Source organism: Lactuca serriola, chromosome 3, assembly GCF_051521515.1.
Source record: "Lactuca serriola cultivar US96UC23 chromosome 3, Lser_US96UC23_V15, whole genome shotgun sequence".
Taxonomy (NCBI): domain Eukaryota; kingdom Viridiplantae; phylum Streptophyta; class Magnoliopsida; order Asterales; family Asteraceae; genus Lactuca; species Lactuca serriola.
The window spans coordinates 214,406,831-214,419,644 of NC_136410.1; the positions used below are offsets into that span (position 1 = coordinate 214,406,831).

Here is a 12,814-nt window from a genome sequence, read left to right on the forward strand (position 1 = left end):
CTCCTTAATGAAGCATAGCCGTTTTTTTTTCATTCACAAGTCTCATGGACGTTTTTTTTGTGTTCTTTCAAGAGTTACCTTAATTTCTATTTACTAGTTTTAATGAATAATTGGTTGGTTGGCTTGTAACCACCAAATTTGTAATAAAGGCTTCATATAAAGCCAAATTATGCATGGAAAAAGTAATAGACGAATTTTTAATCAAAGAACCCTTTTGTTCACTTTGAATTATTGTTATAATTCACAAATTATCTTGTTAGGACGTGTTCTTGACTTGATACGAACTCAATCCAATAGGTCTTGGATTGTTTTCACCGGTATACAACTTAATAGGTCTTGAGTTGTTACTAATCTATCCATTTCTTTCCATTCATATATCATTTGTGGTTACTATTCTCTTTTAATTTACCTAAACACTACCCTACTCACCAAATCAAGCCCATACACGCATCATAAGTGGTATCAGAGCGCATAATGGATTTTGATGATCCGGAGTTCCTACAAAATCTTCGTGAAGCATTAAGAAACATCCAAGAAGGTGGAAATCGAAGGCAACCCCGCCGTGGTGAACATAGGGTTGTGGAAGAATTCAAGGTGTCTGAATTGCCTGAATTTGTTGGTGGAACTGATCCTGAACGCTACTTGGAGTGGGAAAGGAAGATTGAAAGAATGTTCGAGTTCAAAGAAGTGGATGATGAAAAAAGCTGCAAGTATGCCATTCTCAAGCTAAGTGGTGGTGCTTCATTGTGGTTTGAAGGGCCTAAGGCCAAGAGAACCCGTGAAGGCAAAGAAAAAATTTGTTCTTGGCTTTCTCTAAAACGAAAGCTAAGAAAGAGATATGTTCCTTCTACTCATAGAATTGCCACTTACAAGAAGATTGCTGATTTGAGGCAAGGAAAAATGAGTGTTGGAGAATACATTGATGAATTTGAGAAGTTGTCCTTGATGGGGGATATTGAAGAAATTGAAGAACAAAAAATGACTCGTTTTCTAAAAGGGTTGAACTACAACATTGCCAATGTTGTGGAGTTATATCCTTATGCTGATTTTGGAACTCTTTGTGGTTTGTGTTTGAAGTTGGAGGGGCAGGCCAAAGCACGTTATGGTGGGAGTTCAAGTTCAAGTCTCGAAAGTCCCAAGTCAAAGTCGTGGTCCAAGCCCGAGTCTAGCAATAGACAAAATTCTGTTTCTACTCCTTCTGGTTCTAGTAGTGTTCCCGTTGCTCCTAAACTTACTAGTGGTACCAAAGAAACTAGTTTGGCGAAAATTAGATGTTTCAAGTGTCAAGGTTTTGGTCATTACCAAAATGCTTGTCCAAACAAAAGGGTGGTGACTTTAAGGGAGGCCATTGAATGTCGTGAAGAGTTGGAGGAAGAAGAGAGGTTGGCGGGTATTTTTTATGATACACAACAAGAAGAGGAAGAAGAGGAGGAGGTAGAGTATGAAGCACCGGTGTATGATACAGTTTTGGTGCTTAGAACCCTTAAAACTCAAGGGGTTCAAACCGTGGCTGATATGGATCAACGAGACCAATTGTTTCACACCAAATGTTTGGTTAGAAACAAGTGGTGTAGTTTGATTATTGATGGTGGAAGTTGTACTAATGTTGCTTCTAATGAAATGGTGATCAAATTGGGTTTGTCTACTACAAACCACCCAAAACCATATGTTCTTCATTGGTTGGATGATGGAAGCAAAATAAAGGTGACAAAACAGGTTAGAGTTGGTCTAACTATGGGGTCTTATGAAGATGAAGTGTTGTGTGATGTTATTCCTATGGATGCATGTCATATTTTGTTGGGGCGTCCTTGGCAATTTGATAGGGACGTGTTACATAGAGGGAGGAGCAATGAATATGAGTTGAAACACAATAATAAAAAAATTGTGTTAAAACCCATGTCCCCAACGGCCATAAGGTCCATGAATTCTAAACAAGTAAAAAAACCTAATCTTTCTATGTTTGCTAGTGAAAGGGAGGTGGAGCAAGTTCTTGACAAAGGTGATGTTATCTACATGCTTGTGGCCAAAGAGCATGCAAAGGTGGAGAAGATGGTGCATGGAGAAAACGCTATTGCTGATTTGCTTTTGGAGTTTCAAGATGTGTTTCCAAGCGAATTACCACCGGGTTTGCCTCCAATCCGTGGTATCGAACACCAAATTGACCTTATTCCGGGTGCTCCTTTGCCCAATAAAGCCGCCTATAGATGTAATCCGGAGGTGACAAAAGAGTTGCAAAAACAAATTGATGAACTCATGAAAATGGGTTATGTTCGTGAAAGCCTAAGTCCTTGTGCTGTTCCAGTTTTGTTGGTTCCAAAAAAAGATGGTTCTTGGAGGATGTGTGTTGATAGTAGGGCCGTTAATAACATCACCATAAAATACCGATTTCCTATTCCTAGAATTGATGATTTGTTGGACGAGTTGCATGGTTCTATTGTGTTCTCAAAAATTGATTTGAGAAGTGGTTACCATCAAATTCGTATGCGTGAAGGGGATGAATGGAAAACAGCCTTTAAAACTAAACATGGCTTGTATGAATGGACCGTGATGCCTTTCGGTCTAACTAATGCACCTAGCACTTTCATGCGACTAATGAATGAAGTGCTAAAATCTTTTTTGGGCAGGTTTGTGGTTGTGTACCTTGATGATATCTTGGTATATAGCAAGAGCTTGGAGGATCATTTGGTGCACTTAAAACAGGTTTTCGAGACGCTTAGAGCTCAAAAACTCTATGGGAAGCAAGAAAAATGTTCGTTTTTGGTGGAAGAAGTGGCATTTTTGGGTTTTGTGGTGTCAAGAAATGGCGTGTCCGTGGACCCATCCAAGACTGAAGCAATCAAGTCATGGCCTATTCCTACTAATATTTCTGAAGTTAGATCATTTCATGGTCTTGCTTCTTTCTATAGAAGATTTGTTCGTGATTTTAGCACCATTGCAAGTCCCATAACAGGTTGTTTGAAGAAAGGAGTCTTTGCATGGGGAGAAGAAGCTCAAAAGGCATTTGAGAAACTCAAGGCATTGTTGTGTGATGCTCCTATTTTGGCTCTTCCTGATTTTTCTCAACCATTTGAAGTGGAGTGTGATGCAAGTGGAGTTGGTATTGGGGCTGTTTTGATCCAATCCAAACGTCCTATTGCTTATTTTTCTGAAAAGTTGGGTGGTGCTCGTTTGAATTATTGCACTTATGATAAGGAGTTTTATGCTATTGTCCGTGCTTTAGATCATTGGAGTCATTATTTGCGTGCAAATCATTTTATTTTGCATTCTGATCATGAATCCTTAAAGTACATCAATGGGCAACAAAAGTTGAGCACAAGACATGCAAAGTGGGTGGAGTTCTTGCAATCCTTTCATTTCTCATGCAAATACAAGGATGGTAGAAGCAATGTGGTGGCTGATGCACTCTCGAGGCGTTACTCGTTGTTGGTGACTTTGGATGTTCGTTTCTTGGGATTTGATACTCTAAAGGACCATTATCAATCTGATATGGACTTTGGAGATATGTTTTTGAAATGTGCAGGTGGTCCTAATGGTGAATTTGTGATTCAAGATGGCTTTCTATTCAAAGGCAATCGCCTTTGTGTCCCAAAACATGCAATACGGGAGTTGTTGATTCGTGAAGCTCATGGCGGTGGTTTGGCTGGTCATTTTGGCATTACCAAAACTTTGCAGGTGCTTAAAGAACATTTCTTTTGGCCGAAGATGTTGGGGGATGTAACCAACATAGTGGGCAAGTGTGTTACATGTCATATGGCAAAAACAACTTTCAAGCATGGTGTTTACACTCCTTTGCCGGTTCCTATTCGTCCTTGGGAAGATGTGTCCATGGATTTCATTATGGCTTTGCCTAGAACTCAAAGGGGGAAGGATTCCATTATGGTGGTGGTGGATAGGTTTTCAAAAATGGCTCACTTTGTGCCATGTCATAAAACAAATGATGCCTCTAACGTGGCTGATTTGTACTTTAAAGAGGTGGTTCGTTTGCATGGTATTCCTAAAACAATTGTTTCTGATAGGGATTCCAAGTTTCTAAGTTACTTTTGGAACACTTTGTGGAGGAAAGTCGGTACTAAGTTACTTTTTAGTACATCCCATCATCCACAAACGGATGGGCAAACGGAGGTGACTAATAGAACTTTGGGTGCTTTGTTGAGAGGGTTGGTTAGCAAAACTCAAAAAGATTGGGACATCAAACTTGCACATGCTGAATTTGCCTATAATCGTTCTCCTACTTATGCTACAGGTCACTCTCCTTTTGAGGTGGTGTATGGTGTGAATCCTTACATGCCTTTGGATTTGATTCCATTGCCAAAGGATGAATTGGTTCACAAGGATGCTAATGACAAGTTGAAGGCTATGATGAAACTACACCAACAAGTTCGTGAGAAGATTGAAGCCGTGAATGAGTTGTACAAACAGAAGTCCAACAAGCATAGGAAACCACGTGTCTTTCAAGATGGTGACTTGGTGTGGGTGTATATGAGGAAAGAACGTTTTCCTAACAAAAGGAAAAACAAGTTGATGCCAAGAGCTGAAGGTCCTTACAGAGTGGTGTCACGTGTCAATGATAATGCTTATAAGGTAGATTTGGGAGGAGACCATGGAGTGCATGCTACCTTTAATGTGGGAGATCTTTCACCTTATCTTGATGATGATGGACTTGATGAATTGAGGTCAATTCCTTTCAAAGGGGGAGGGGATGATCCATGCATGGATCATGAAAGCCCAAAATGTGATGGATTAGTGATTACTAGTGGGCTAGAAGGTGGTTTGGGCTCAATGGTTGGGTTGTGCATGGTAACCCACAAATTGAATTAGGGTTGCATGAAGACTAGGGCAACATTTTTAAGGCTTCATAAGTGCTAAAAACGTTACTATTTGCTTCATAAAGCCTCCTAGCCGTTTTTGACACTCTTTGGTGGATTAGGGTTACACTTTAATGCTTATGATGACTCCTTAATGCTTCTTATGGCTCCTTAATGAAGCATAGCCGTTTTTTTTTCATTCACAAGTCTCATGGACGTTTTTTTTGTGTTCTTTCAAGAGTTACCTTAATTTCTATTTACTAGTTTTAATGAATAATTGGTTGGTTGGCTTGTAACCACCAAATTTGTAATAAAGGCTTCATATAAAGCCAAATTATGCATGGAAAAAGTAATAGACGAATTTTTAATCAAAGAACCCTTTTGTTCACTTTGAATTATTGTTATAATTCACAAATTATCTTGTTAGGACGTGTTCTTGACTTGATACGAACTCAATCCAATAGGTCTTGGATTGTTTTCACCGGTATACAACTTAATAGGTCTTGAGTTGTTACTAATCTATCCATTTCTTTCCATTCATATATCATTTGTGGTTACTATTCTCTTTTAATTTACCTAAACACTACCCTACTCACCAAATCAAGCCCATACACGCATCAGGAAAGCAGCCAAGTTAGCTGAAATTATATGGAGAGAATGCGGTTTTGACACTATGATTGATGAATCACTGATCAGCTCATGGGTCAATCCTCTCCGCAGGCTACTAGATGAAGACTACACTCCCCACCTCACATATGCTGAACCACCATCCGATGGTTATTGGGATATTCCAATTTCTCCTAATGCCAAGTATTTTGCTGTTTTTGACTCCTTCGACCGCAGTCTTCCTGATCACAAGCGTCTGCCAATGGAATTCGAAAGACTGAATCGCTTCTATGCGAAGCATGGCTCATCAGTTGAAAACATTTGGTCTAACGATAGACCGTCCGCAGTGAAGAACTACAAGATGCGAAAGTTTATGAAAGCAGACTTTGCTCAATTCACTCTGACCAGAAGAGAGCATGATTACATCCGCACCCAGGCAGACTTCCCCTGCATGAACCCTGAAGAAATATTTCTCATTGCCAGAGTTTTTCAGAACAAGGCCTCTCCTTAAGATGCAGATAGCTCTCGACAAAGCCAAGTCCTTCCTTAAGGACACTGTCTGTGACTTTGCGAAGATTGATGCGGACATCCACCCCAACATCCTCAAGAAATTTGAACTTCCACCATTTGAACCAGTGTCAATGCTTACAGAAGGTTATGAAGAAAGATCTCTAGGCGCAACCAACTTCCCAGAACTTGGCATTATATTCAAACGGAAGACAGACAATGTCAAATATTTCATTCCGATGAATGCCATGCATCGCCTGCCCAAGAAGCAACTTGACATCTGCAAGAACGCAGTAGAAAAATCAAAGCACACTACTGCTGAAGTCAAGTTTGAGATCTCCATAAGAATCATGTGGCTGGAAAATGTTAGAAAATTTTGGTGGATTTTGATCAAGTTTCTCAAACTTGATAACTGAACCAAAGTTAAAGAGGTCACTTAGGGGGAAATTGTTGAAACATAAAAGTGACCCTCTTGAACTTAAATACCGCAACAGTTTAGTACTCGCAGCCAATACAGCACCAGAAGTCAATCTCCATAACTGTAACCGCAACCATTCTCCATCAGCAACCATATCAGCATCCGGAGTCTTCAAGTCTTCCCTATCCGCAGTCTTAGTTATTCCCTTTACTATGTAATTCACTCTATTGTCCAGCATGCCTTGCACGGCTGCTCATAGAGTAGTTCTTTTCTAAACTCTATAAATAGAGCCTCTTTCTTATGTATTAAGTACTGGTGATATATGTGAGTGTGAAAACTCTTAACTTCTCAATACACAAGATTTCTCATTCAATCATCTTTCTTATCTTCATCAGTTATCTATCTTATTACTCTTCACACTCAAACTGCTGCTGGAACATAACCTCTCTTCGGAGCAAGTCTTCTAGACTTAATCACTAAACTTGATCTCGCTTACTAACTTGGAGTGACTGCATTCCTCGTTATGAATCAGTTTAAGTGTATTCTTGATATAACTTTTGTCATTTATCTTTCTTTACTTTCCGCAACTAACTATCTAACTATCTAACTTTATTATTGTTGAGCTTTTAGATCCTTAGAGATTAACTATTCCGCAACTGACTTGTTCTAACGTTTGTTCAAGTGTGTCTCCAAGTTTTTCTCTTAACATTTTCATATTAATAATTTCCTTGGGGAAAACTTTTACATTTCTAAAGGATCAAACTTGTAAATAACCGAGTCTGGGTAGAAGACTACTTATGCTGGAAAATATAGGATTTTCTAGAGATCATACTATTTTCAAGATTTGATAACATCTATTTTACTACATGATTGAAAATACTTTTATACAAGCAAAGACACTAAATACTTATGAACTCACCAGCTTTATGCTGATACTCGTTTTCAAAATAACTTGTTTTCTCAGGTCAACAATGGATAGGTACTGATGCAACTTATGAGAAGATGGAGCACATACAAGACTCATCTTTTATTTTGTTTATACTTTTGGTGTCTATCAAACTGTACAAAACACGCTTGTATTACAATTATTATATTAATGCAATGGATGTTGTTGCTTGCGTTTACTATTATGCATTGTTATGATATTGTACGTGACGTCCTCCACCCCAGAACGTATTCCGCCGTTTTGGATTTTGGGGTGTGACACCCTAAGTGCCACTTACTCGATGATTCCTGACAAAGCATGTAAAACGAGCATCAACTATAAAAATAGTTGGTGAGTACTCACAGGTTAAAAATAATATTGGTTTTATGGATCGTAATCAAAGTTTTAATAGAAGTTTCCATAAATAAGGTATATTGTTAAAATGAGTAAATAAGTTTGTATAAACAAAGTTCATTATCATCATGAGAGATAATGTATGTTGCCCAAATGAGATGCAACGTTCATATTCTGATGGGAAATAAAGTTTCCATAAATAGAAATATATTGCAAATGAGTAAATAAGTTTACATAAACAAAGTTCCTTGTCATCATGAGAGATAAAGTATGTTGCCCAAATAAGATGCAACGTTCATATTCTCATGGGAAATAAAGTTTCCATAAATAGAAATATATTGCAAATGAGTAAATAAGTTTACATAAACAAAGTTCCTTGTCATCATGAGAGATAAAGTATGTTGCCCAAATAAGATGCAACGTTCATATTCTCATGGGAAATAAAGTTTCCATAAATATAAATATATTGCAAATGAGTAAATAAGTTTACATAAACAAACTTCGTTGCTATAATAATTAAACAAGTTTAATTGATACAATGAGTGTAAAAGTTTCGTTGCTAAAATGCGATGTAGGATTCGTATGTGCATCAAGTTTCCATTCATGAGTTCACAACCCAAGCCTAATGACCGAATCGTGCCCTATTGACTACTATGTGTATCGCAAACATAGTGTATAAAATGGTAAAATGCACTGAAGCGAATTGTGCGAGTAAGGAGTTGTCTACCTCCTAATAGCGCTATCCATAATGACCATAGGCTCAAATGAGTTAATGAGTTGTGTGAACTGATTCCAGGGACTCAAATGCGATAAGGCCTCATGAATTAACAATAACATACACATACATAGCAACATATAACAACCAAGTTTGATACAAGTCAAATTAAATACAACGAACATAAATATTTCAGGACATGCTTTTCCACTCCAAAACATAAAAACCGCAAATAGGGGGAGTCGTGAATACTCACAATATGCATTGAGATGATGCAAATGGTACCTTCAACTACGATCCACTTGTACCACTATCAATTCCTACACGATGTTACACACTAATGAGTCTCTAATAGAAAGCTAACACTAGTATACTTGCTACTATAATAGAATTGTGCCAATATTGTGTGAAAATTTAATATTGATAAGTTACAAATATTTTTCTGAAATGGTGAAGTTTTATAACTCATGTGATTAAGACAATTTTGGATATTAATTTTTCAGATTTTTGTAATAACAATTGAGGGTATTTCAACACATTTAAATGTGTTTTAAGCTCATAAAAAGCCAAAATATTATCAAATTGTTTCCCAAAATTCTCAACCTTTATATTTTGATTCTAAACACAATGGAGGGCTTCTATAAATTTTCCTTTGAATTTTTGATATGATTAACTATTTTTCCAAACTTTTAAGCCTTCATAACAATATAAATTTGTGAAAAATAGAATCCAGATGATAAAAATTCCCAAATGTTTTATAATACTGCAATTAGACATACTTAAGCTAGGAAAAATATAAAAATGGATTTCCAAACTATTTAACCCAATTTTATGATTTTTTTTTATTACTGTTATTAAACATTATTAAGCTGGGAAAAAAAATATAAAAATGGATTTCTACACTGTTTAACCCAATTTTATGATTTTTGTGCATTTATTCTAATAAGAATTCAAATAAATACAAAACTATTTCCAAAATTGCCCAAACCTTTTGTAACACTGCTATTATACAATTATAAGCTGTGAAATAATTACCATTTTTTTTTGTAAACTTTATTTACAGTGTAAATAATCTGGGAAAAATCCCAATGGTGATTTTTATATAGTGTAATCTGATTTTGTGGATTTAAATGTATTTAATCTTAGAAAATAGGAGAAAAATAGTCTACGGAATATAAAAATCATCAAAATTTTTATTTAGTTTTCTACTCTATTTTAAGGTCTTCTGGTAAATTTTCATTAATTTTGGATGAGTAGAAATATTTTCCCATTATTAGTCCATTATAAATACAAAAATCAGGGAAAAATAGTAATGCAGTATGAAAAAATCTGAAAGTATTTTTCTGCGACTTCCACATAGGGTAGGAGCTGCAAAAATTAATATATAGACTTTTCAAATTCCTTAAACTAGTTTTATGATTTATTTGAACTAAACAAAAAGAAAATTAAAAACCATATCAAACTGTAACAAAAATCGATGAAACTCACTGAGATGTCATTACTTAGCATACGGGTCATCCAAAAATTTACCTAGGATTTATAGACCTGAGAAAGTATTTTATATGATTTATTGCCATATTTTATTGCAATAATTATAATAATTTGAGAAAAATGAATTATTTTCTGAAAATTTGTAGAACATCTCATTTTGTTGGTGGAATATAGGGAAAAATCGGATTTGATCAGAAAAGTTGTTTTAGATATTTATTTGGGAATAAATCTTTTATAAACCTATTTGAAAGTTTTTTAACAAAAAACTTTGATCATCAAGCATCTAAGCTTGAAGATCATCACATGCATACTGCTTTGAAGGTTATTCATGAGTTTGAAATGTTCAAAAATCGTTTTTGATAGAAAACCTTGGATGCATGTGGTGTTTTCACCCAAAACTTGTAGAAAAGGCGCATTATGTTGATTTTGACTTAGGTTTTGGTCCTTGGATTTCACCATTTACAACATGCATGTTGTTTTTGGGTGAAATCCTACCACCTTCATCATCAAAACCATGAGTTTGATCAAGTGTTCATGATTTTACCATAGAATGGAGTAGAAGAAGGAGAAAGTGTAAGAAAGACCTTCAAAACTAGAGAGAAAAGTGAAGGAAAGTAAAGGATTTTTGTGTCTACCTTTAAGAATAACATCAAATGATGAAGATTTTGTGCTTGATAAGTGTTCTCTGCTGTATAATTTTTGTCAGTTTAGAGAGATATTTGAGATAAATGAGTGGAGTGGGTGTTGGAGTGTGAGAGAGAGTGAAGAGGGGAAGATAGAGTGTGAGGGTGAAGTGACTGATTAAATTTTTTGGAAAAAGGGTGCCTAGGAAAGAGGGGGGACGAATTTTGATGAGTATAGAAGTTCCCTCACTCTTCCATTTTTATAAAATTCTAATTATTTTATAAAAACACCGATTTTTTTATAAAATATGCACATTACTATAGTTTTTACTCATTAAATATTGATTTTTGACTTATAAATTAAGGGTAAATGTTAATGACTTAAATTTTTATTTTTCTTGATTATATTTCCTTGAATTTAATTATTTTAAGATAACATTATAGGTTTCATGACTATTTTTATAAAATTCTTGATGTTAAACTTTATAAAATTTAGGTTTTAGGGGTTTTAGGGTTTTGGAGTTTAATAAACTTTGAATATCAAAATAAATTGAATATTTGAGACTTCAAATTATCTTATGGTATTATAACTCCTTTATAGTTATAAATAATGTTTGTAATTTATTTTTATCGGTTTATTGGCATTCTATGTAGTGATTCTGAGATTCAAGCGAAATTGAGGAATCAGGTATACTAGTCCTAGTCTTCAACTTTGACTTAAGTTTCTATGAGACTTTGACCGTTAAGTAGTTGTCGAATTCACATATCAATGTGAAATCTAAGTATACTATCGATTGATTCTAATTGTTTCCACGCTTCTAGTAGGTTATAACTTAGTTTCTACTTACTTAGTCTAGTATGTGTCGTGCCTATATGTGCAACTAAGTTTAGTAAAATTTAGAACCGAATCGAATTTTGACGGTTGTCACAGTCTCCCCCGGTTGAAAGAATTTCGTCCCGATATTCAATTCATGACGTATTTGTTGGGTTTTGAGCATTCTAACACTCTTAAGTGTACATGAAACCCTAAATTCCTTGGATCTATGTTTTCTCTATTATACATGCAAATATGAACTTTCCAAGGTATTCATCCTAACTAGCATAATAACATTGATTCATATGAATATATCAAGTTAGAATTACATACCTCTTTGATGTAGAATGTCTTCATGAAGCTTGAGTGCCTAGTGCCCCAAGTGTGACACCTCAAATGTTTCACACAACACCAAATACACTTGGAATAGATTAGAGAGAAATACACACTTCATAAAAATCGGCTAGCCCTTTTTATCACACATAGTGGCCGATTTCTTGAGCCATGTGATTCTTTTATATGGTGGCTATTAGGGTTACACCATGTAACTCACAAATTTACCCATTCCTTATGCTCCATGGATTTTAACCTCCATGGAGTATCCATGGGTCACCCCATGGACTTAGTCCAACATAAGGAATCTTGGATCACAAGCCCACATATAAAAGAATGAATGATTTACACAATCAACCCATATATTTAATTAGTCTCCTTTTGATCACTTAATTAATTCCAAATTAATTCTTGATCAATACTAATTAAATAACTTTATTAATATATTAGAACTTATAGTATATTAACCAACCTTAAGTGTTATTTCTCTCATTTTAGTCTATCCAAATGCATGATGCCATGCAACCCAAATGGACCATGCCGGGTCGGGTCAAATCTTACCAATTATAGTTATGGACTTAGACATTAATCCAATAGTGTCCCACTTGGATAAGTCTAAAACTATTATTGCAAGTATGACTTCAAGAACCGACTGGAAATCGTAGCTCTCAAAAGCTTCTGTCGAACTCTGACCTTGCCGATGATCTCTGACCTATGTCAATGACTTGTCCATTAGATAAGGGATCATATATTCCTCCATTCTAGATATCATATGGACTGAGACATGGATTATAATCATTCTATCTGATAATTTGTTGTTTCCCGATTTCCGATTTATGATGACTGACTAATTGAACAAATCAAATCAGTCCAGGCCCGACCGAGCACTTACATTTGTCATCACCAAATCATCGAGGGGCCCACAGATATCGCTTTTATCCCGAAGGTAAAAGGAACAGATAAACTTTGACTCATATGGCTTGTTCTACTACTTGTTGAATCATACACAAAGGCACGTTTGATAACATCGAGTTACCAATGCGTTTTCGTGCAATCAATGTACAACCAACTCATAGTAACAACTCATATCTCTAGGTTTGAAGAATAGAAGATATTATCGTCTCATGATCACTCGTGATAAAATCCATGAAGTGATTCCAATGAGCGCACGTTGAATCCAATACTCAGAACTTATGAGCACTCATGAGTGTTGTAGCACCACC

General features: G+C 35.8%; 1 protein-coding gene across 1 annotated transcript in view; it reads left to right on the forward strand.

Annotated features, from left to right (window-relative positions):
• The first annotated feature begins 474 nt into the window (after nucleotides 1–474).
• LOC145096022 (uncharacterized) overlaps nucleotides 475–12,814 on the forward strand; it is a 32,484-nt gene continuing 20,144 nt past the window's right edge. Inside the window, exons 1-3 of the mRNA XM_079033805.1 lie at nucleotides 475–2,620; nucleotides 2,771–2,871; nucleotides 3,286–3,672. Of these exons, the coding sequence (XP_078889931.1) occupies nucleotides 475–2,620; nucleotides 2,771–2,871; nucleotides 3,286–3,672 (2,634 nt within the window). The remainder of the gene's footprint in view (nucleotides 2,621–2,770; nucleotides 2,872–3,285; nucleotides 3,673–12,814) is intronic.